The sequence below is a fragment of the Lissotriton helveticus genome, chromosome 7 (assembly GCF_964261635.1).
Source record: "Lissotriton helveticus chromosome 7, aLisHel1.1, whole genome shotgun sequence".
NCBI lineage: Eukaryota > Metazoa > Chordata > Amphibia > Caudata > Salamandridae > Lissotriton > Lissotriton helveticus.
Window position 1 is genome coordinate 1,486,370,705 of NC_136068.1, and position 23,838 is coordinate 1,486,394,542.

The following is a 23,838-nucleotide window of genomic DNA, read 5'->3' on the forward strand; positions in this document are numbered from 1 at the left end:
TAAATGGCTTTTAATTCCCTTTTTTTAAAAACATAGACCAATCACCCTGGATGAATCCTACCAGTTGCTGCTTTCACTGGATAATGAGGAGATAATTTGTCGTACCTGCACTTTCTTAAAAATTGCAGTTCGTGCTGGAAAGACGATGGAAAATGCTTAAGTTCGAATTACCAGTGTTTGATTATGAATATTATTATTATTGTCATGGATTTTTATGAATTGTATAATTATAAATATGCTTTTATGAATTTTCAAGAATTCGAATAAAGATTTTTGAAATGAATGAGTAGCAGGTGCTTTTAAATCCATAAAATACTGCCAGATAGGGCCCCCCTGGAAGAGTCTGCACCCGGTGCGGTGGCACCGGTCGTACCGCCCTAGAGCCGGCCTCATTGCACCCGCTCCCACCACTCTATGGTTCAGCATCGCCCGTTCCCAGCTCACTCCTCTCGCCTCACTGCTCCCCCGGAGGCTGCCGTCTCCTGAAGCGAGCTGAGAACCAAGAAACGAAACTCACGATACTGTTCGGTTTCGGTTTCTATCTCGGACACGGTGTATTAAAGGGCGCAGAAGCCCGGCTGCAGCCAGTCCTGGAGAGGAGAGGCTGGATGCAGAGACTGACTGCAGGACAGCAGCGCACCCGGGTACCAGAAGCAGGTGAGGCGGACGCCCGAGGCGACCCACCGACTCCACCACTCACTCAGCCTGTTTGCAGCCACTGACTGAATTAATTGCGTACACTCCAGGCAACGGCACCTTGTTTCTACCCAGCCAGGGTTTCAGGCGCATTAGCACCAGCCTCACGCATGACTGACTCTGCCCCATCCCTACAAGCCTCTGGCTAAGAAGATGAATCTTTTACATTCCTCGGCCTTTCAGAGCCATCAGTTCGATAAGTGACTGACTCCTCAACATCCCTGATTGCAACGCAGCATCTCGCCGCTTCAGAGCATCTCACCCACTCGCCTCATCCCTCGTCGTCTGTTCCTCACCCATCACTCCGGACACCTCCCCCCCCCCATCTCATCCACATGCTTTCACTCGTCCCTCGCTCCCCTTCCTACACCTTATTAATTCATTATCAACCCTCACTCTTCAACTGCACTCCTCAGTGTCACTCTTTAGACCTCTCCTTTCATCCCTCCATCTCCGCTTCTCAATCCACATCGTTCAACGTCACTCCTCATCCCTCACTTCACTCCTAATTCTTGACTTCTCTCTCCTATCTTCACTACTCCGTCCCCACTAGTACCCGTTGACTCCGTATCCCTCCCTAATCACCCTTCACATCCATCCCTCACTCGTTGCCCCTCATCAGTTATTCCTTATCCCTCACTCCCGTACCCTTTACTTCACCATTCTTAACCCCGCACTCCCTATTCCTAAACGCTCACTCCTTATTCCTCAAAACTCACTCTTCCTCCCTCATTCCTCACGTCTCATCCCCACTCTCCTTTCGCACTGCTCTCGCCTCGCACCCCCTCCTCATAATTCATCTTGTTCCTTATTATTCAACCCTCAACCCTCATCCCTCTCTTCCCAGTCCTTTCTCTTTAAAGCTCACTCATCGACCCTCATCTCATTCCCTTCTCCTTCCCCTCACCCCTCAATTTCTTACTCTTTATTCCTCATCTCCTATTCGCCATCCCTCAATCTTTATTCCCCACTCCTTGTTTCTCTCTCCTCACTCCTCATTCCTCATTTCTCTTTGCTCGCACCTCACCTTCCACTGGTCACCCCTCACCCTCACGTTTCACCTCTCGTTGCTCACCCTCATGCTCCCCACCCCCTCTTTATTCTATACGTATCGTGCTCCTCGTGGCTCACACCTAAATCCTAAAGCCTCAGTCCTTAACCCCACCGGGCCCACCCTCATTCCCCAGTCTCCATCTCTTAGTGCTCATCCCTCACTTTTCATCCATCATTCATCACTCGACGCCCATCGCACTTTATCCCACAGTTCTCCTTGGCAAAGCCTTTCTTAAACCTCTCCCCTCAATCGTTGCTCCTCACACCCCCGTCCCCCTCCCGCCCCCCTCCCTTTCACTTCCAGCGCGTTGAGGGGGCTTGGCCAATCATAGCGGGGAGGGTGGGTGACCACCGGGTTGTTTCACAGCTCAGGGCACGAGACAACCCGGGGATGTACCATGCTGTAGGGGAGGTGAACTGTGCGGAACGCTTCCCTTGTGGGTCGGGTGTCGCACAGAGAGTGTCCTTCTCGTAGACCGTTGTTGAGACGCAGAAGGTCACACCATGGCGCACGTGAGCTCAGGGGAAGGGCCTAACCTAAGAGTAGTTGAGCACAGGGGACATTTCAACTTCAGGACAGACCACCACAGCAGAGGGTGGTTTCAGCTTAAGGAAAGATCCCACTGGAGGAAGAGGGAAGCACGGGGGATTATGGCAGCTCCTGGCCCACAATCAAGTTGTAATTATAACCAGTTTCCCTCTGTTTTTTTCAGCATCATCATGTCTCAGAGGCGACGGAAAAGGTGAGGAACAAACTACATACACTGCATGGGGTAGTGTGATGTGGGAGGTGAACAGAAGAATTCAGGAGACATAGGCGGAAGGGAGGAGATCGGGGAAGACTTTAGAGATAGAAGAAGCAGTGTGGGATGGAAGAGAACATAGGGTGAGAGCTAAAATGGAGAGAGTGAGGGATCCACGCAAGGGAGCTGAAGGCAGGGGCAAGAAAGGGGAGAAGGAGGGAGATTGCGATGAAAGGAAGAAGTGGCACTATTATGAGATATGATGATAGTGAGAAAAATGAAGGGTGCGTTAAAGGTCGGAGAAAGGCAATTTAAGGTCACAGAAAACCAAAGTATCCTCAGAGCATAGTAGCCCCCAGAAATATTTCTTTCCTCATCTCACACTTTTCATCAACGTTTTTAACCAGTTCTTCAAGTGATGTTGGGGATTGTTCTTTCTTGGACTGCTAACGTCTCTTTAGTGACTGCCCAGCAGTCCTACCCCGCAGTCCTGAGGGAAGCCACTCTGGGCAAGACCTGGAGAAAGAATATGGGACAGTACAATCAGATGGCAGTATGAAATAAACTACTGAAAGACCGCACCCAGATGAAATATAAGGACATGCATTTATAATCTGAAGGCAAGGGATAACATATGTTGGTCAAGGGGTTCGAAAGCTCCGATTGAAAAATGAAATGTAAAAAAATCTTTAAAAATAGGCACACAGTGTCCAGTGTTAATCAATAGAGCTAGCCAGGAACCTCTTAGAAATGTTGATGTCCTTGGAGAAGGCTCCGCGAGGTTAGAGGCGCTGTACCTTCTGACATGGCCGCTTTCTCAGCTTGAACCAGCTCTAGTGGGGGGAGCCAGGAAGTGAAGGTCATTGGCCGCCTTGGGGTTCAGGGCCGGGTGGTTCTAGTTGTCTGGGACCTGTTGCTTGGGCAGTCGGTGGTCCAGCTGTAAATTACTGAACTTCTGGTTCAGCCTCTTTGTAGGTGAAGTGTCGCGCGGTCCTACAGATAGAAGCTAAGTGAGGCCTGCCCAGGTGATGAAAAAGGCGGATGTGGGTCAATACGTCATTTGGGTGTGTCAATGTTGCTGGAAGACAACAAGCATATCACTTGAAGAATTTTCACTGGCATACTACTGGCAATTCGTGGCAATTTTAGGATGTAATCAGTACCACTGCCTATAAGACAGGTGTAACCATGCATGCACTTGCTCATTCATTCATTCATTCAACCATTCTTACAGAAGCTCTTCCAGTCACTTATTCAACCACTCATCAATGCACTGACCCTTACATTCATGCATTCACTCACCCATAATGATACATGCACTCAATCATTCAGTCCTTCATGAATCCGTTCATTCTCATCTATCGAGCTCTTGCCTCAGTGTCACGTTCACCAAGTAACCCACCCACACTACCACACACGCACAATCCTCAATTAATTAAGATGCACTTTCATGTATAAAACAGTGAGGCCTATGTACGTTACCAGTGCTTGTTTAGGAATGATAGCCAGGCATTGCTGGCATTCTTTCGAATCATATAATTGTGAACAGAATGGCATTGGGAGTTTGATGTTTTCGTGGCATCTTCTCTAAAAAACCAACACATGAAAACCATGTTGTTTCATAATTTTTTTGAAAAAAAAATCTGTGCACATTTTTGTGCAAAAATTGCTACATCAAAAAAGTTTTAATTTCTGAAAATGAAGTGGGGAAAAAAAGTAGGGGAACTGTGAGTGGAGAATCAGGAGGCGGGAATAACCGAAGATTGAATCAGTGGGCGGAGTCGGGGGTGTGGCTAGAAATAGCAAAACATACCAATTTTTAGTACGCTTAGCATTTCACTGACCAGTTACCTCTTATAACGTTATTTAATTAAAACAATGAATAAACATGTTTATTTGAGGTTTAATTCAGGAAAAAGCAAACCCTCATAAGGAATATAGGTTTATGTAAAGCGTGTGAAATATAAGCAGGAACAACTTGTTACCTTAATGCTTTTACTCTCATTGTTCAGAAATCCATGATTATTTTTTGTCTCAAACATTGAGGTCATGAATACAGGGCTCCTCCTGTACACATGTGATAACCATGGCTCAGAAGAGAAAGGGACTCTTCAGGAGAATCTAGACTCACGGAAACCCACAAAGGCTCCTTCATATTCCTGTCAGCCAGCTAGCTGCTCAATCATAATATAGCAAAAAGAACAACTGGTGGACAGAATGCAGAACAATGCATAACAATATCATACATTCACCCCGGTACAGAGATCTGGGCCTAAATCCATTGTTTTTTTGCTCACCATGCCATTCCAGTTTGGACCCAGCCATATGCAAATCAGTCTTGACCCTGCGCCCAATGGGAACAGTCCAGCCTGAACTGCCAAGCCAGGTCCTCCTTGGACTGGAAACACGCATCCTAGGACCGGTTTCGGGCTTTCAGCCCTCATCAGCCAGAATAGCTTGATTCCAGTGGCATGGAGAGCACGGGACTCGTGTCTGAGAATACCTGCCCCACTCGGGTGACAAATGCAAAAAGAACAATTGATGGACAGAATGCAGAACAATGTCATACATTCATCCCAGTTCAGAGATATGGGCTTAAATCCATCGTTTTTTGATCACTATGCCATTCCAGTTTGGACCCAGCCATATGCAAATCAGTCTAGATTCTGCGCCCAATGGGAACAGTCCAGCCCTTTCATTCGGGAAGTGAACACAAAGCAGTACCCACTGAACTATGTACATAACATATTGGTCTTTGATATGCATGGTACATGTTCTTTGCAGCAGGCATATTACCCCTCTGCACTATCTTAGATGAGTAAAACAGCCATTAGACCAAACATGCTCCCATCTCTCTCCAGCAGGTACCTTGATCACCAAAGTTATCTTGGCACTTGTATTGTTGACCGAAACTTGCTGAATATACAAAGAACTTTGCAGTGTTTTTAAAACTCCTGCACTTGTACAAAATGGGCCCCCCCAAACTAAACTGGCCCCCCTACCCTTCAAGTCTCCCTAGGAGAAATGCCTGCTCCTGCCCTTTCACTGCTCCTGTCCAGTCAGTACTCCTGCTCGATCAACACTCCTGCTTCATCAATTCCCCCGCCCCCTCCCTCCTCCTGGCCCGTCACTTCTCCTGCCCTGTTCACTGCTCCTGCCCTGTTCACTGCTCCTGCCCTGTTCACTGCTCCTGACCTGTTAACAGCTCCTGCCCTGTTAACCGCTCCTGCCCTGTTAACTGCTCCTGCCCTGTTCACTGCTCCTGCCCTGTTCACTGCTCCTGCCCTGTTCACTACTCCTGCCCTGTTCACTACTCCTGCCCTGTTCACCGCTCCTGCCCTGTTCACCGCTCCTGCCCTGTTCACCGCTCCTGCCCCGTTCACCGCTCCTGCCCCGTTCACCGCTCCTGCCCCGTTCACCGCTCCTGCCCCGTTCACCGCTCCTGCCCGGTCACTGCTCCTGCTCATGCCTAATCACTGCTTCTGCCCCGTCACCTCTCCTGCCCCATCACCTTTCCTGCCCCGTCACCACTTCTCCAGATATATACCGGGGAGATTCACAGCAAAATATCTACAACCCTCAGGTCAGGTCAACATGTTTCTTGCCATCATGGCAATTCTTCAGGACCTAAGTGATAAGTACTACACAGTGAAACAATTAATTATGTAAATTACAGCCTCATCTTGTAGGTCAGTAAACGGGCAGGCCAATTGGTCCTACTCTAGTAATGCGACGCTAGGAGGTTCCCTAAGGTGCCCCGCAGTCTGCTCCCGTGGGACCCGCACAATTGGGTATGGTACCTTCGGCGGCGCGCGGTCCAAGCCGTATTAACCTACCCCCACGAACCTCCCTGTATATATCTCTCCTCTTAACCCTTTTAATCAAGGGAGTCAACCACGCTAATAAAGTTCATTGTGGACTGCCTCACCTTTTTTACCCACCTTCACTTCACGACTACACTTCCCTCTGCCCTCTCACACGCATGCACCATATGGCTGGAACAAAATATCTCCGATAAAGAGCCCCTTTATGGGAGCCCGTCAGACATTGCAGCGCCAGTCTGACGAGGAGCAGAACCCATATGATGAAGCATGACACCTAGCTTGCTGGGTGTGTGAGGGTTTTAGTTCCAAAAAGGGAATTCCCCCCCTTTCTGTTCTCTATGCTACACTCACACTGTTTTTTACATTCCTTTTCGGGGAACTTTGTACCCCTCTTGTGTCACTTCTCCTGTCCTGTCACTTCTCCTGTCCCGTCACTTCTCCTGTCTCGTCACTTCTCCTGTCCCGTCACTTCTCCTTCTCCTGTCCTGTCACTTCTCCTGTCCTGTCACTTCTCCTGTCCTGTCACTTCTCCTGTCCCGTCACTTTTCCTGCACCATCACTTCTGCCCCATTAACTGCTCCTGCCCCATTCACTGCTCCTGCCCCATTCACTGATACTGCCTGGTTCACTGCTCCTGCCCCATTCACTGCTCCTGCCCGGTTACCACTCCTGCTCAGGCCTAATCACCTCTCCTGCCCCATTACTTCTACTGCTTCGTCACCTCTCCTGCCCCGTCACCTCTCCTGCCCCGTGACCTCTCCTGCCCCGTCACTTCTCCTGCCCCGTCACTTCTCCTGCCCGTCCACCTCTCCTGTCCAGTTACCTCTCCTGCCCAGTCACCTCTCCTTTCCTGTTGCCTCTCCTGACCCATCACTGCTCCTGACCCGTCACTTTTCCTGCCTCATCACTTTTCCTGCCCCGTCACTTTCGTTGCCCCGTGACCGCTCCTGCTAGTTCACTGCTCCTGTCCGGTCAGCACTCCTGCCCTATCACCGCTCCTGTCCCATTACTTCTCCTGCCCCGTTCACTGCTCTTATCTGTTCACTGCCCCTATCCGTTCACTGCTCCTGCCGGTTACCGCTCCTTCCTATGTCTAATCACCGCTCCTGCCCCTTCACTTCTCGTGCCCCATCACTTCTCCTTCTCCTGTCCCGTCACTTTTCCTGCACCGTCACTTCTGCCCCGTTCACTGCTCCTGCCCCATTAACTGCTCCTGCCTGGTTCACTGCTTCTGCCCCGTTCACAGCTCCTGCCCCGTTCACTGCTCCTGCCCGGTTACCACTCCTGCACATGCCTAATCACTGCTCCTGCCCCATTACTTCTACTGCTTCGTCACTTCTCCTGCCCCGTCACCTCTCCTGCCCTGTCACCTCCTCTCCTGCTTCCTCCCCTGCCCCGTCACCTCTCCTGCCCCATCACCTCTCCTGCCCCGTCACCTCTCCTGCCCCGTCCCTTCTCCTGCCCCATCCCTTCTCCTGCCCCGTCCCTTCTCCTGCCCCGTCCCTTCTCCTGCCCCGTCCCTTCTACTGCCCTGTCCCTTCTCCTGCCCTGTCCCCTCTCCTGCCCCGTCCCTTCTCCTACCCGGTCACTTCTCCTGCCCAGTTCCCGCTCCTGTCCAGTCACCTCTCCTTTCCTGTTGCCTCTCCTGCCCCGTAACTGCTCCTGCCTCGTCACTTTTCCTGCCTTGTCACATTTCCTACCCCGTCCCGTCACTTTTCCTGCCCCGTCACTTTTCCTGCCCGTTCACTGCTCCTGCCCGTTCACTGCTCCTGTCCGATCAGCACTCCTGCCCGATCACCGCTCCTGTCCCATTACTTCTCCTGCCCCGTTCACTGCTCTTATCTGTTCACTGCCCCTATCCGTTCACTGCTCCTGCCGGTTACCGCTCCTGCCTATGCCTAATCACCAATCCTGCCCCTTCACTTCTCCTGCCCCATCACTTCTCCTGCCCCCGTCACCTCTCCTTTTCTGTCACCTCTCCTGTCCCGTCACTGCTCCTGACACGTCAACTCTACTGCCCCGTCACTTCTCCTGCGGCCCCCCCCCCCCGGTCACCTCTCCTGCCCTAGTACCTCTCCTTTCCTGTCGCTCCTGACGCCTCTTCTGTCCCGTCACTGCTCCTGCCCAATTCACTCTGTGTACAACATTAACAAATTAGACAAGGTGTCAAGTTCCCCACGTACTCTGTCTGGGGAAAGCTCCTCTGTAATCACCAACTCCGATCTCACTGACACTTGATATGCTAAAGGCAGAGGGGGGTGCATTGTCATTCGAAAGGGGGTAATCAGCCTCAATCGTAATGACAATGGCCCTGCCCTCCGTCTGTGCGAGCTCAGGGGGGGCAGGGGCTGCTACAGCCTCTGGAGTTCAAGAGAAGTGCGAGCCGCCCCTGGAATCTAATGAAAAAAGTTATTGTTTTTAAACCAGACTATTGCCGTCCCGGGATGCTTTTTTGAAAGTAAGAAGTAGGGGAACGGACTGAAATCATTTTTAGAAGTAGGGGTACGCCGTGCCCTTCCGTTCCCGTCCACTGCTGTAAACCCCTATTGTGTTACTTGTGCCACACTCTCATGGCGCCTTATAAGCCACATACATGCATGTAGGAGGGGGGAGTTTGCGGCTTTTTACATTTTTGTATTCTCACCTGGAAATCATGGTAGAAACTCAACGGAGAGCTCCAATAGTGAGACTTAGAAGAAATACTATAACACAATGGCAGGTTCTTGACACAAAGTATGTCTTTTCTCCTTCCCAGGACCAGGTTCTGTCAGAAGGCGCCTCCGTTCCTGACGTACCTGAAGAACATTCTCCGGAAATACCCTGACGGAGGGCAGATTTTAAAGGTAGCTGCTATTTTATTCCTAAATTTGTTCACTAATAAATAGACTGAGGTAATTGTTAATTTGAGGCACTCACTGGTCTAAAGAACCATTTGAGGGGTCTCTTGTGATTTTATAACCCAAGGAAGAGAAACTCAAGAGTTGTCTTTTTATGATGCTTCGTTTACATTTGTATCACTGTTTATATCTGTAAGTGCCTAGTAGGTAGCAACAGGCAAGTGCTGCAATCATATTTCTAAGCACATGAATTACTGTGGTGACTATTGTTTATCTAGGCCTACAGATTTGGGACAGGTCCTCTCCTAGTCAGGAGTCTGAAGCGCACATGAAACTGGGGAACGAGGTTCGAGTCCGGCATCCGCTCAACATCCTGTGGTTCTGGGCATATCATTTGATCTCTGTGTTTAAAAAATTCAAGCATTGGCAAAGCCAATAACTCTCACATATATGAGAGCTGTTGGCTTTGACAATGTGATTTTGCCATGTTAAACACCAGTGTTGATGCTGTTCAGCATGGCTAATAGTTAGATTGGAGTGGGGTAGATTGGGGTACATTGAGGTAGATTGGGGTAGAGTGGAGTGAGGTATATTGGGTAGAGTGGCATGGGTTAGATTTGGGTAGTGTGGTAGACTGGAGTAGGTAGATTGGAGTGGGGAAGATTGGAGTGGAGTTAAGTGGAACAGAGTGGTGTGAGGGAGGTTGGGGTAAATTGGGATGGAGTGGAGTACACTGGGGTATATTGTAGTCGAGTGGGGTAGATTAGGGTAGATTAAAGTGGAGTGGGGTAGGGTAGATTGGAGTGTGGTAGATTGGGAAGATTGGAGTGAAGTGGGATAGATTGGACTTGAGTGGGTTAGATTGGAGTGCAGTAGATTAAAGCGAGGTAGAGTAAGGTACATTGGAGTGGAGTGGGGTAGAGTGGATTGGGGTAGATTGGGGTAGAGTGGAATAGGTAGATTAAAGTGGGATAGATTGGTGTGTGGTAGATTGGAGTGGGGTAGACTGGGGTAAATTGGAGTGGGGTAGATTGAAGTGGAATGGGGGTATATATGGGTAGATTAGAGAGGAGTAGAGTGGATTGGAGTGAGGTAGAGTGAAGTGGGGTGGATTGGGGTTGAGTGGGGTAGATTGGAGTGGATTAGGTTAGATTGGAGTGGAGTGGAATTGAGAGGGTAGATGGGGTAAATTTGGGTATACGGAAGAGGGGTAGGTGGGGTAGACTGGAGTGGAGTAGATTAGGGTAGGGTGGAGTGGTGTGGGGTAGATTGGAGTGGATTGAGCTAGGTTGGAGTGTGGTAGATTGGGGAAAGTGGAGTCAGTGGGTGGGATGGGGTGGAGTGGGGCAGATTGAAGAGGAGTGGGGTAGGTTGGAGTGAAATGGAGTGGGGTATATGGAGTAGAGTGCAGTAGATTGGAGTGGAGTAAGGTATATTTTAGTGTGGTAGGTTGGAGTGGAGTGGTGTAGAGTACTGTGGAGTGGGGTGGATTGGGTTACCGTGGAGTGGGGTAGATTGGAGAGGAGTGGGGTAGGTTGGAGTGAAGTGGAATGTGGTAGATATGAGTGGAGTGGGGTAGATTTGAGTGGAGTGTGTCAGATTGGTGGTAGAGTGATGTAGAATGGAGTGGAGTGTGTATATTGGATTTTTTTTTTTTTTTATTTATTTATAGAGTTTTATATAGCGCGTACAAGACCCGTGGGTATCAGAGCGCTTAACAAGGAAAGAATAGCAAATAGACATTATAGTAGCAATAATAACAACAACATATATATGAGGTAGAAGGCAATATAATGAATGGACGTGATTAGATATATAAGTTCTTAATGTTTGTGCAATTAGCATTGGTCTCGAACCAAGTTCGGTGAGGTAGAGTTATAAGGTATTCCAGTGCATAATATGTTAGTATAGATAGATTAATCAAGTGAGGTAGAGGTTTTATAGTTTTTTTTTTTTTTTTTTTTTTTTTTCAGTGAGATAAAGTTATCAGTTCACAAGTCTATGAGGTAGCAGTATGTGTCTAGCCTCGGCTTGAACCTGGACACAGTCAGATGTCAGGAGTTGCTCTTCCAACATTCATGAAGCGGACAATCCTCTGGTAGCGTGAATGCTCGTCTCAGTAATCCGTAGGTATCACTATGTAGGGTATTTACTCATCAAGTGGCTCTTAAGTTCTCTTTTGAATGCTACTGTATTTTGAATCTTCCTGATGCTTGGGAGGATAGAGTTCCAGATTCTGGGGGCAGCTCCAGAGAATGCTCTGTTGTAAGTCTTTTTCTTGTGGAAAAAGGCTGGTCGCAATAGCAACTCTTTTGCGCTTCTAGTTGTTCTGTTACCTCCTGATAGCTTGAGTTTTTTGGCTAGGTATATAGGCGTGTTGTAGTGAACCGCTTTATGTGTAATACAGGCCATCTTCATTTGGATTCTGGCTTCGTAGGGAAGCCAGTTTAGTGCTTTCAGGTGCGGAGATATATGATCGAATTTCTTCGTTCCCGTGATGAGTCTAGCCGCTGCGTTGAGGCAGGCTTTTAGTGGTGCAGTGGATGTTTTCGGTAGGCCAGCTAGTGTGGTGCAGCCGTATTCGATCCTCGAGATAACTAGTGATTGGGTAGCCAGTTTTAGATCTGACTCTGAGATAAAGGGTTTCAGTTTTCTTAAGTAATTTAAGTGGAAGCGGGCGCTCTTGGCCATTGAATTAATATGATCTTTCATGTCAAGGTTTTCATCTAGAGTAATTCCTAGTGACTTGGCTGAGTTAACTAGTGTCGGGGTGCAATTTAACGCCGTTAACAATTTAGTCCATTCCTTAACTTCAGGTTGGCTCCTTGTCGGTGAAATTAGCAGGAATTCTGTTTTCTGGGCGTTTAGTTTCAGATGGTTCATTGTTAACCATTGCAGAGCTCTCTTTAGTGTATTGTTCATTAAGTCAATGTCCTCAAGGGAGGCGATCTTTATGTATAATTGTGTGTCGTCAGCATACATGTGATAGGATATCTGTGATTGTTGAAGAATCTCCGTGAGAGGTTCTACATACAAGTTGAATAGATCTGGGGATAACGTTGAGCCTTGTGGGACCCCGATTGCAGTGGGGCTCGGGGAAGAGATTGCTTGATTCACTAAGAATCGCTGAGTCCTGTTTTGTAGGAAGGAGTTGAACCATTTCAGCACATTCCCGGACAATCCCATCCTGTTTTGTAGCCTGGTCATTAGCACTTCATGGTTAACCGTGTCAAATGCTGATGACAGGTCTAGGAGGATTAGTAGGCATGATTGATTTCGGTCTAAGGCTTGTAGGGCGTCATCGACAATATGCAGGATCGCAGTCTCAGTACTGTGTCCTGTTCTGAATCCTGATTGGCAGTCATCAAGTAGTGAGAATTTTGCGATATGTTGACTTAGTTGGCCCTGTACGCATTTCTCAATGAGTTTGGCCAGTAGTGGGATGTTGGTCACTGGTCGATAGTTGTTCGGATCTGTTGCATCAGCTGTCGGTTTTTTGATGATGGGCACTACCTGCCCTGTTTTTAGGCAGTCCGGGAGGGTTCCTTGTGCAAGTGAGGCATTTATTATCTCGGTCCAGATCGGGACTAGAGTGTGGCTGATTTTTCTTACACACTTTCCAGGTAGAGGGTCTTGATAGTGGTTGTTCGATCTGAGTTCCGCCAGCGTTTTGGCGATCATTCTCTGGTCATATAATTCAAATGTATCCCATTTTGCCATATTTTTTGTTTGGAGATCTTCTGTTGCGACATTGGCCTCATTTTTAGGTGGGGGAAGGGTCATGAGGTTTGTTGCTGCATTTGAGAGTTCAACCTCTAGTAATTTGGATTTTTCCGTGAAGAATATGGAAAATTCCTCGCAGCTTATGGGAGTTTTTGTCCTCTCTTGAACTGTTTTGGCTAGTTTGTTTGACTGTAGTTTTAAAATCTCGAAGAGTTTTCGCGGTCTGTTTGTGGCACTGTCCAATTCCGATCGGATAAATTCTTTTTTGGAGTTGATTATCTTTTTATTGTATTCACTTCTAGTTTTCCTGAGGGCTTTCAGCTCCGGGGAGGAGGGATGTTGTCTCCATTTCCTTTCGGCCATTCTCAGTTTGCGCCTGTCCTCGTTCAATGATTCATTAAACCAAGGATTTTTTGGTTTCTCAGATATCTTTTTAATTTTTTGGGGCATGGTGTCATTGACAATGTTACCAATCGCGGTTGTATAGTGATCCGTCAACTCGTTTACATTTTTCTTATTGCACGGTGGTTTCAGATCTTTCTCACACCTTTCGATCAGTAGTTCAATATTAGCCTCTTTTGTGTCTCGGATCAGTTTCTTGAGCTTGCGTGGTTGCACGGTCCTACCCTTTTTCATTGTCGGTATCTCAAATGTTATGATGTGGTGGTCAGACCAGTCACATGGGTCTATAGTGAGGATTGATGCCTCATCTTTTCTTGCAATAATCCAATCTAAAGTCGCTCCTTGTGAGTGAGTGGGTTGGTTGCATGCTTGTATAAGTTTTAGCTCGCTGAGGAAGTTTTTAAGCGAGTTGACCAGTTTGTCATTACTGTCATCCCAGTGGAGGTTGAAGTCGCCTAGGAATATGTTGTTGGCATCCGAGTTAGAGTTGGTCGTTATGATCTCCATCAATTGTTCCGTGAACTTTGCATTCTCTCCTGGTGGATGATAGAATGCATGCAAGATGCAGCTTTGATTATTTGGTGATCTTACATTGATACCAAGATATTCGCAAGAGTCTAGGGGGTCAGATTGGAATTGGCAGACCTCGATCTCTGAGCGATGAATGCAAGCTATGCCACCTCCTACATTCCTTGGTCTGTCCAACCTGACCAGATTGGAATTGGCAGACCTCGATCTCTGAGCGATGAATGCAAGCTATGCCACCTCCTACATTCCTTGGTCTGTCCAACCTGACGATGTTATATTGTGGTGGTATTAAGAGGTCCATGGTAGGAGATGATGATTCATTGAGCCATGTTTCCGTGAGGATGGCCAAGTCAATCTCCTTATTAATGATGAGGGCAGCTATGTCTGATGCATGTTTCGTTGCCGAACGACAGTTAAGTAGAAGACAATTCAGGGGATTGGAGTGGGGCAGAGAGGAGCGGGATAGATTGAAGTGGAGGTGGGTAGATTGTGGTAGAATGGAGTAGGGTAGATTGTGGTGGAGTGGGGTAGATGGTGTGGAGAGGGGTAGATTGGAGTGGAATGGGGTAAATTGGGGTATATTGGACTGGGCTAGACTTCAGTGGCATGGAGGAGTAGGGTAGAGTGGAGTGGGGTAAATTGGAGTAGAGATGGCTAATTTGGAGCTAGTGGGTTAAATTGGAGTGGGGTAGATTGGGTTAGATTTGAGTGAAGTGGGGTGGATTGTGGTGAAGTGAGGAGTGGGGTGGATTGTGGTGGAGTGGAGTTGGTGGAGTGGAGTGGGCTAGATTGAAGTGGAATGGGGAAGGGTGGAGTGGGGTTCATTGGGGTAGAGGGGTAGAGCGGAGTGGGGTGGATTGGATAGAAGGGGGTAGATTAGGGTGGAGTGTGGTACACTGGGGTAGATTGGATGGAAGTGGGGTTGATGAGAGTGGGGTAGACAGGGGTTGAGTGGGCTAGAGTGGAGTGGTGTAGACTGGAGTGGAGTGTGTAGATTAGAGTGAGGTTGAGTAGGGTAGATTAACGTGGAGTGGGGTAGATTGGGTGGAGCTGAGTGGGATAGCTTGGAGTGGAGTAGGTTGAGGTAGAATGGAGTGGGATAGATTGGAGTGGGGTAAAGAGAGGTAAAGTGGATTGGGGTAGGGTAGATTGGATTGGGGTAGATTGGGTTTGAATGGGGTAGTTTGGAGTGAGGTGGGGTAGACTGGGGTATTTTGAAGTGAAGTGGGGTAAACTGGAAGGGAGTGGGGTAGACTGGAGGGGGGTTGGGGTAGACTAGAGCGGATAGACTGAGGTGAGGTAGTTTGCAGTGGGGTAAATCGGGGTGGAGTGTGGTGCGGTAGATTAGAATAGCATGGATTGGAGTAGATTGGAGTGGGTAGATTAAAATAAAGTGGGGTAGATTGGATTGGCGTGTGGTGGAGTAGCTCAGCTGTCAGTGGAGAGTGATAGATTAGAGTGAGTGGAGAGTGCAGTGGAGTGGGGTGGGGTAGATTGGAGTTGGACTGGATAGATTAGATCGGAGGGGGGAGACTAGAGTGGGGTAAATTGGAGTGAGGTAGACTGGAGTAGGGTAGATTGGAGTAGGGTAGACTAGAGTGAAGTAGGGTATATTGGAGTGGAGTGGAGTGGGGTAGGTTAGAGTGAAGTGGAATGTGGTAGATTAGAGTGAAGTGGGGTCGATTGGACTGGAGTGGGGTAGATTAGGGTGTTGTGGGGCTACTGGTAGGGTGAGGTTTACTGGGGTGGAGTGGAGTGGGGGTAGATTGGCCTAGATTGGAGTGGGCTATATTGGAGCGAAGTAGTGTAGACGGCAGTCGAGTGTGTAGAGTGGAGTGGGGTAGACTGGAGTTGATTGGAGTGGAAGTGGGTAGATTGTGGTAGAATGGGGTGCGGCAGACTGGAGTGGAGTGGGCTAGATTGAGGGAGACTGGAGTGGGAGAGAGAGAGAGTGGATTGGAGTGGGATGGGGCAGATTTTTGGGGGGTAGATTAGGGTTGAGTGGGGTAGATTGGAATGGAGTGGGTTACATTGGGGTCGAGTAGAGTAGATTGGAGTGAAGTGGGGTAGATTAGAGTGATCATATAATTGTGAACAAAATGGCATTGGGAGTTTGATGTTTTCGTGGCACCTTCTCTAAAACACCAACACATGAAAATCATTTTGTTTCATTATTTTTTTGGATAAAATCTGTGCACATTTTGTGCAAAAATTCCTACATCAAAAAATGTCCAACTACACAATCATTTATGTAACGTGTTATCAGGTGCAGATCAAGAAATCTGGTTTAACTACTACTGTTGGAGTGGGGTGTGCAGTTTGGAGTTCAGTAGAGTGGAGAGGAGTGGGGTCGATTGAGGTTGACGTGCGTGGGATAGATTGGAGTGGGGTAGAGAGAGGTAGAGTAAATTGGAGTGGGATGGGTAGATTGGATTGGCATGGGGTACATTGGGGTTGAGTGGGGTAGAACGGAGTGGAGTAAGTTATATTGGGGTTAAGTGGGTCACATTGGAGTAGAATGGTATGAGGCTGATTGGAGTGGGGTGGTTTGGAGTGGAGTGAAGCGGGATCGATTGGGGCTAGATTGGAGAGGGGTGGAGTTAATTGGAGTGAAGAGGGGTAGATTGGAGTGGAGTGAAGTGAAGTGGGATAGATTGGGGTAGAGTGAAGTGGAGCAGAGTAGAGTGGTTAAAGTGGAGTGGGGTAGTTTGGAGGGCAGTGGGGTACATTGGGAGTGGAGTAGAGCGGGGTGGGGTAGATTAGAGTGAGAAGATTGGAATGGGATAGAGTGCAGTGGGGTAGATTGGAGTGGAGTAGGGTAGATTGGGTTGGAGTGGAGTAGAGTCAGGTAGATTGGGCTATAGTGGAGAGGGGTAGAATGGAGTGGGGTATATTGGAGTTGGGTAGACAGGAGTGGGGTATATTGGAGTGGAGGCTGGTAGATTGGAGTGGGGTAGATTGAAGTTGAGTAGGGTAGATTGGGTTGGAGTTGAGTAGAGTCAGGTAGATTGGGATATAGTGGAGTGGGGTAGATTGGAGTAGAGTGGAGGGGGGTCGATTGGAGTGGAGTGGGGTATATTGGAGTTGGGTAGACTGGAGTGGGGTAGCCTGGAATTGATTGGGGTAGATTGAAGTGCAGTTGTTGGAGCGGAGGCAGGTAGGCTGGTGTGGAGTAGGTTGGATTGTAGTAGAGGGTGTAGATTGGGGTAGATTGGATTGGGGTATATTAGGGGTGAAGTGGGGTGGACCGTGGTAGTTTATAGTGGCATGGATAGGGGCAGATTGGAGTGGGGTACAGTGGTGTAGATTGGAGTGGGGTAGATTAGAACAGATTGGAATGGAGTAGATTGGAGTAGAGTGGTGTAGTTTGGTGTAGATTGAGTGGTGTGGGATGGAGTGGGGTAGAGTGGAGTGGAGATGATTTGAGTGGATTGGGGTAGAGTGGCTTGGGGTATCTTGGAGTGGAGTGGTGTAGATTGGAGTGGAGTAGGATAGGTTGGGGTAGATTGAAGTGGAGTGGGGTAAGTGATGTAGAGTGGATAGGCATAGAGTAGAGAGGGGTTGATGGAGGAGCATAAAGTGGAAGGACGTGTGATGGAGTGGCGTGGTGTGAAATAGCATGTTGTGTAGTGGTGTGTCTTAGAGTGGAAAGGTGTGGCGTGGAGTGGCATAGAGTGGATTGATGTGGAGTGTCAGAGTGGAGTGGAGTGGCGTGTGTGTAGTGGTGTATCATAGAATGGTGTGGCATAGACTGGAGGAGTATAGAGTGGAGTAGCATGTTGTAGCGTGGAGTAGTGTAGAATGGATTGGCGTAGTGTAGCATATGCATCGTTTGGTGGCACACTGCCATTACAGACAACACATTTTCAATTGAAATGATCATTACATTTGCACAGACATACAGTTTTACTGCACACTAATGATAATGTGTGGAAATGTGATCACCTAGTGCTTAGATGTGTGTTGATCATATTTATATATTTATTCAAAGCACACTTCAGAAATTAAAAGAAACTGTGCTTCATTTGTACTTTCCTAATTCTGAAATATCTGCACAGTTCATTTACAGACATTTAAATTTTGTTGTGTGCTAAAAAAAAGCATTTCCTTTGATAGCAAGATTGTCTCATAAATTCTCTTACTTTGAAGTTAAAGAAAGAAAAGTAAACACTAAGCTCTTTTAGAAGGCAGAGCCTAACATTTGATCTCTGTCATTAAATACACTGCAAATTTAACAAGATAAGAACAATATTTAAATGTCAGTTTAAAGAAAGTAGGCATTCATGGAAGTATGCATTCTCCCACCAGCCCAGAGCCCCAATGACTGCCTCCCTGTTGCAGGGTCAGCCAGTTTCTGCCAAAATAAATCCCCGGCTGTGCTCCAAGGAAGGGACAAACTCAAGCTGGACTGCATAAAACAAATAAAGCCAGCAAATAGAAAGCAAGCAACTGTGAGCTACAAACCATAAAGCCAATGATAAATAATGGGCGGACCAGGCATTCTCTGTGAAGCTTTCAGAATGCCCACAAGAAGTCACTAACCCCTCAATGGTCCGCCTCGTCTCAGTCAGCACAGCATTAGGAGGCCCACCCACCCCAGGTCCAATACCATGCTTAAAGACCTACATCTATGTCCATGACCTACATGGACTTAAGGCTCCTCCCTCCACATCCCGTCTCAAATCTAACAGTGTTTGTGGCCGTATTTGGAATTACCCCCACTCAGAATGTGGCCTTTATACTTTGTATTTAAATATTGGCTTCTCATGGGCTATTAGTATTGCACAGGGTGGGGGAGGTTGCAGATGCAGAAAGGATTTTACTGAATAGGATTAGTGCACTGTGCTGCTGTCAAAATATATTTCCTTTCAAACTGGCACAGCTACACTCTGCTGAGTTCACTATATATCAAAACGTGTATTAGTTGTTTCACTGAAGCAAAATGTGAATAAGTGCATTTATGCATGAACTATTACAATGTCAGTAAAGACTTGAATTGAAATGCAATGTGGAGCACTGAATTGTCATATAAGTAACTACAAAGATCGTAATGTACTGATACTTAAAAATAGTCAAGTACTTGATGCTATGAGAGTATAAACATTATGGGCACGTTACGACAGTGGGCGGACAAAGTCCACCTGCCACCGTAACGGTAAACGGGACCGACCGCCAGAGGTGCGGCGGTCCTGCCATGCCTATCGGGATGCGACTACCAACCTGGCGGTCGCATCCCGCATATTTTACATTGCGGTGGGCGGTGCTGCAGCACCCGCCACAATGCAAAAGATGCATGATGTTCATTGGCATGCACAACGTGACAGGCACCTTGCGGTGCATGCCACCTTGTGTATGCCAATGTAGGGGGGTACCATAGGTACCCCCCATGTGCACTCCTCAATCCCCCAACACCCACGGGGCCGCAACGGGTCCCCACAGCCAAAGCCCGCATGCCTTTCTATGGCGGCATTGCTGCTATGGAAACGGCAAAATTCCGCACATATCTTAATATGGCTGGTGGTGCCTGTTAGGCACCACCACCATATTAAGGCCCAGGACCGCACGACAGGCAATCGTAACGATTGCCTGCCTGCGGTAATGCGGCGGACAGTCTTTCCGTCGGCCGCTGTACCCTCGTTATTGTAATATGGCGAGGGGTAAATGGAGTGCGGGTGGGGAAAGATGTCGGGCGTATCGCCACCGCCAGTCGGGTGGTGACGATCTGCCCGAAATTATAATGGCCCCCTATGTGTTCAATCAGTGTGGCTAATGTGAAGACATACAAATAAGCATTGGCAAAGCCAACAGATCACGCTTACGAGGTGTATTGGGTTTGTCAATGTTTTCTAGCCAGGTGGTCCAGCAGCACGGCTGTTGTGCAGCTTGCCTGAAAGTGCCGGAGAAGCGTAGGAGAGACGCAGCCTGCGGAAGAGTTAAGTGTTTTTTAAAATTGTATTTTCTCAGCCCTCCGCCTGTCCACCCTCATTCCCCGCCAGCCGCTACTGTGAGACGGCCTGTGCTGGTTGTGTCATAGTGTTTTCTTTTATTGCTGATGGGGCAGAGGGCAACGAGGAGAGAGGGAGGGCATTTGGGGAGGCAAGAAATACAAGGAAGGGTTTGGGAAAAAAGCATCATTATGCGGCCACCATCGGCCAGGTCTTAGTGCTTTACTTATTGGGGTGGGAGGCAATATTGAGGGTAAGATTAAAGGGTAGGGGATATTACCCCTTATACTTAACCTGCTACCCTTACCAATCACCTCTTACCCTTAAACCAATCTTAGTCTTTACTCCCTTTTCCATACCATAACTACTTACCCCTTTGTCTCTTTACCCATGGGCCTGCCTCCATTTTAACCACTTATCCATATGTTCTTATCCTTTTACTCTTTACTCTTAAATCCTTACCTGTAACCTATTGCCCATACCCACTACACATACCCCTTTACACCTTGCTCTAAACCCATTACACTTAATTACTTACATATACCCCATACAATGTATCTTACCGCCATGCAATTAAACCCTTACTTTATCACTGGTATGTTTCAACTCTTACCCCTAGCTCCTTGTTGCCTTTCCCTTGGCCCTTACTCTCAATCACTCACTGCCTGTACCCCTTATCCTTATTTCCTTATCCTGTTAACCTTAATTCCTCTCCCTTAACACTTCCCTACTACCCTTAACCCCTTAGACTAACCATTAACCCCTTCCCCATTACCCTATCTTATTCTTAAACACCACCCCATAGCGCCTTACCCCGCAACTCTGTCCTATAAATATTATCCATATAATATTGTTACTAAAACTTGGACTTTAAGACCTTTCATTTAATCGTGGTATCCATTGGGAGCCTCTAACTCACTTATGAAGATTAAGGCTGTCCTATTCTGAAGTCTTCGGAGTATGGAAGTGAATTCCTGGAGACCAGAATAGAGGATTTTACAATAATCAAAGCATCCCAGGAAGAGGGCTTTAATCTGCTTGATTCTGTGGTCCTGTGAAGGAGAGGGAGGACTTTCCAGAGATGGGGGATTTGGAGAGCAAAGGAGAGTTTGACATCAACAGTGCTACCAGGTTCTTAACGTTTGGTGGAGTGGATGTGTGGGTTTGGGGTCTTCTGACTAGTCAAACGTAGTTATATGGTCACAAGTATCCAATCACTAGACTATCCATCACTTTTCTTGCTTAGGAAGAACTGCTTTTTCCAGTGGAACCCGTGGTCTAGGCACAAGCTAATGCTTATCAGAGTGTCAGTGATTGGGTTCACTTGGCATTTGTCCTCGCAAGAATGGTTTTGTGTGGAACTATCGTGCATTTGGAAAGTCACAATGCAATTACTGAGGAAATATGCCAATTGGAGACCATAGATATTGAAAAGAAGTCACAAGGAGAAATGGAGTATGATTCTTGGGAAACACCACAGATCAATGAGCGTGTAGAAGATTAGATTCTTGATTTAGGTCTACGGCGAGTAAGCAAGGATTGGATCTATTGCAGTGCAGGTTCTGAAATGCCAGTCCCAGCCCTCCCAGCAAAAAGTTTGAGGAGGCTAGGAGCACTTCCAGGGAGACACAAAGCATTGATTATATCTGTTAGGTTATATGTGTGGGTTTCAGAATACCCTTTCAAAGGCCGGCCGTTTTCTGTCATTAGTTAAGTTACTGTAAATGTTAATGATAAGTTTTATGTGATGACTCCGAGGTTATATGTGTGGGTTTCAGAATACCCTTTCAAAGGCCAGCAGGTTTCTGTCATTAGTTAAGTTACTGTAAATGTTATTGATAAGTTTTATGTGATGACTCCGATGGGTGGTAGCTTCACTTTTGTGACCACCTTGAATTTCTGAAAACAGATTTGCTGAGAGTTTAGATTGGAACACGTTTAGCCATGATTCTGAATTAGTGGTTTTAAAAGGAGATTGGGGGGGCATGGTCAGCAGCCGAAGAAGATGGCCTCACACTAATGTGGCTTCGGCTCCTTACTCCTCTTCCCCCTTAATTCCGGCACTTATCTATCGTCTTGATCACAAATAAATAAGCCTGGGCTGAGACAAAGTGGTGCAGTATTGAATTCGCCGAAAAATAACCAACCGACGAGTCAAACGGAGTCCCCGGTGACTTGACATCCGTGTGTGTGACTGGAACCCAGGCACGTGCCGAAGTGACAGATGGAACAGGCGCGCCTTTTACCGTATCTCTGCCGTAGAAGTTTCCTGACACCGACATCAGACAACGTAACGCTCTCTGTCGGTTACGTACGTTCAGCGACACCATCAGATGGCGAGAGCAGAGGAGCAAGAAAAGTGCGGAAAGCGAACCAGGGCCTAAGTGAGATTGAGCCCGGAGTGGCCAGGGAGGAAAAAGTGATGGGGGACCTAGCAACCAGCAGTGGACGAGTGTGGCCTGCATCTGAATCTATTGGTGGTGGTGGAATGTATTCAAGGATGAGCACCATGACGGAAGAGAGCAGGGCGCAGTGCGCTTTTGGCCAGCCGGTGAGTTGGCAGCCTGACCTATTCCATACTGTGCCTTTCGATTAGTCAAAAAAAAGAAAAACCTGAGCATACTCACAAGAAACAGGAGGCAGTGGCATAGATTCCACACTCAACTGCAGTACCTGTAAACACAAAGGCACCAGGGCACCGGTCATAAATACAGCAGTGTGATAGTCTAGTAGGGGAAAACCGACAGGCCGCGTGGGACTTTCTCCCTTGACAGGCAGCGGTGAATACCAAAAGGCTCAATGTCAAAGCAGAGGCTCTGAACCGGCTAGGGCACCAGTGTGATGTCACGCGGCAAAGGAGGACATGGCTCACATCAACCAAAATGAGACAAATTTTCATGGCAAAAGGACCAAGATGGGGCAAGTAATCAACATGATCCATTGCAAGAGACACAGGAGACATCGACGGAACAGGGCACCCCCACCCTGCAGGACATACTGGTGGACATCACACGCGTGCGCTTCTCCCTCAAAACACGTATAGACTCGGTATCCACTGAAATCTTCATGATACGTGCAGACCTGAGAAAAATGGACACCAGTGTAAAATAAGTGGAAGACGTAGCGCAAGGCCTGGTCACGGATACAAGGCATTGGGAAAACAAGTCAATGAACTACAAGCCATCTGCAATATCTTGGTAGAGCAACTGGATTATTATGAGGGTAGGTCCAGAGGTAACAACGTTAGATTTTTGGGGGTGTCCGAGAGAGCGGAGGGGCTAGCTACAGTCCTCTTCGTGGAAGAACTAACCACCAAATACCTGCAGCCTCTGAATCTCTCCAACTACTTCTCTATTGAAAGGGCGTACCATGTGCCGGGAGGTAGACTTAAGCCGGGCATGCCCCCTAGGCCAATACTGGCTCAGGTGTTCAACTATAGAGACCGGGATGTTATCCTACTACGGTGATGGATCAAACCCAGATCTTTTGACTGGGTGTGAGTGTTTGATTGGTTCTGATGCTCCGTCCATCACCACCCCCTTTTGTACCGCTTTTGGCCACCATAAGTGTGGCAGGGTATGCTCAGACGTGAGTCCCTTGCTCACTTTGCCACTGGATTCAAGCAAGCCGGGCTGAAGACGGCTGGAATGCCAGAAACCGGTCCTCGGAAGCTTGCTTCCGATTCAGGGAAGGCATGGCTTGGCAGTTCGGGCTGGACTGTTCCCATGAGGCACAGGGTCAGACTGATTTGCATATAGCCATGTCTGAACTGGGGTGGCAGAGTGGGCTAAAGAACGGTGATGGATCAAACCCAGATCTTTTGACTGGGTGTGAGTGTTTGATTGGTTCTGATGCTCCGTCCATCACCACCCCCTTTTGTACAGCTTTTGGCCGCCATAAGTGTGGCAGAGTATGCTCAGACGTGAGTCCCTTGCTCACTTTGCCACTGGATTCAAGCAAGCCGGGCTGAAGACGGCTGGAATGCCAGAAACCGGTCCTCGGAAGCTTGTTTCCGATCCAGGGAAGGCATGGCTTGGCAGTTCGGGCTGGACTGTTCCCATGAGGCACAGGGTCAGACTGATTTGCA

The 23,838-nt window shown here is 47.9% G+C and overlaps 1 protein-coding gene across 1 annotated transcript in view; it reads left to right on the top strand.

Moving 5' to 3' along the window:
• Positions 1–529: 529 nt before the first annotated feature.
• Positions 530–23,838, top strand: part of LOC144770407 (sacsin-like) — a 197,299-nt gene continuing 173,990 nt past the window's right edge. Inside the window, exons 1-3 of the mRNA XM_078654916.1 lie at positions 530–657; positions 2,463–2,492; positions 9,072–9,159. Of these exons, the coding sequence (XP_078511042.1) occupies positions 2,470–2,492; positions 9,072–9,159 (111 nt within the window). The 5' untranslated portion in view covers positions 530–657; positions 2,463–2,469. The remainder of the gene's footprint in view (positions 658–2,462; positions 2,493–9,071; positions 9,160–23,838) is intronic.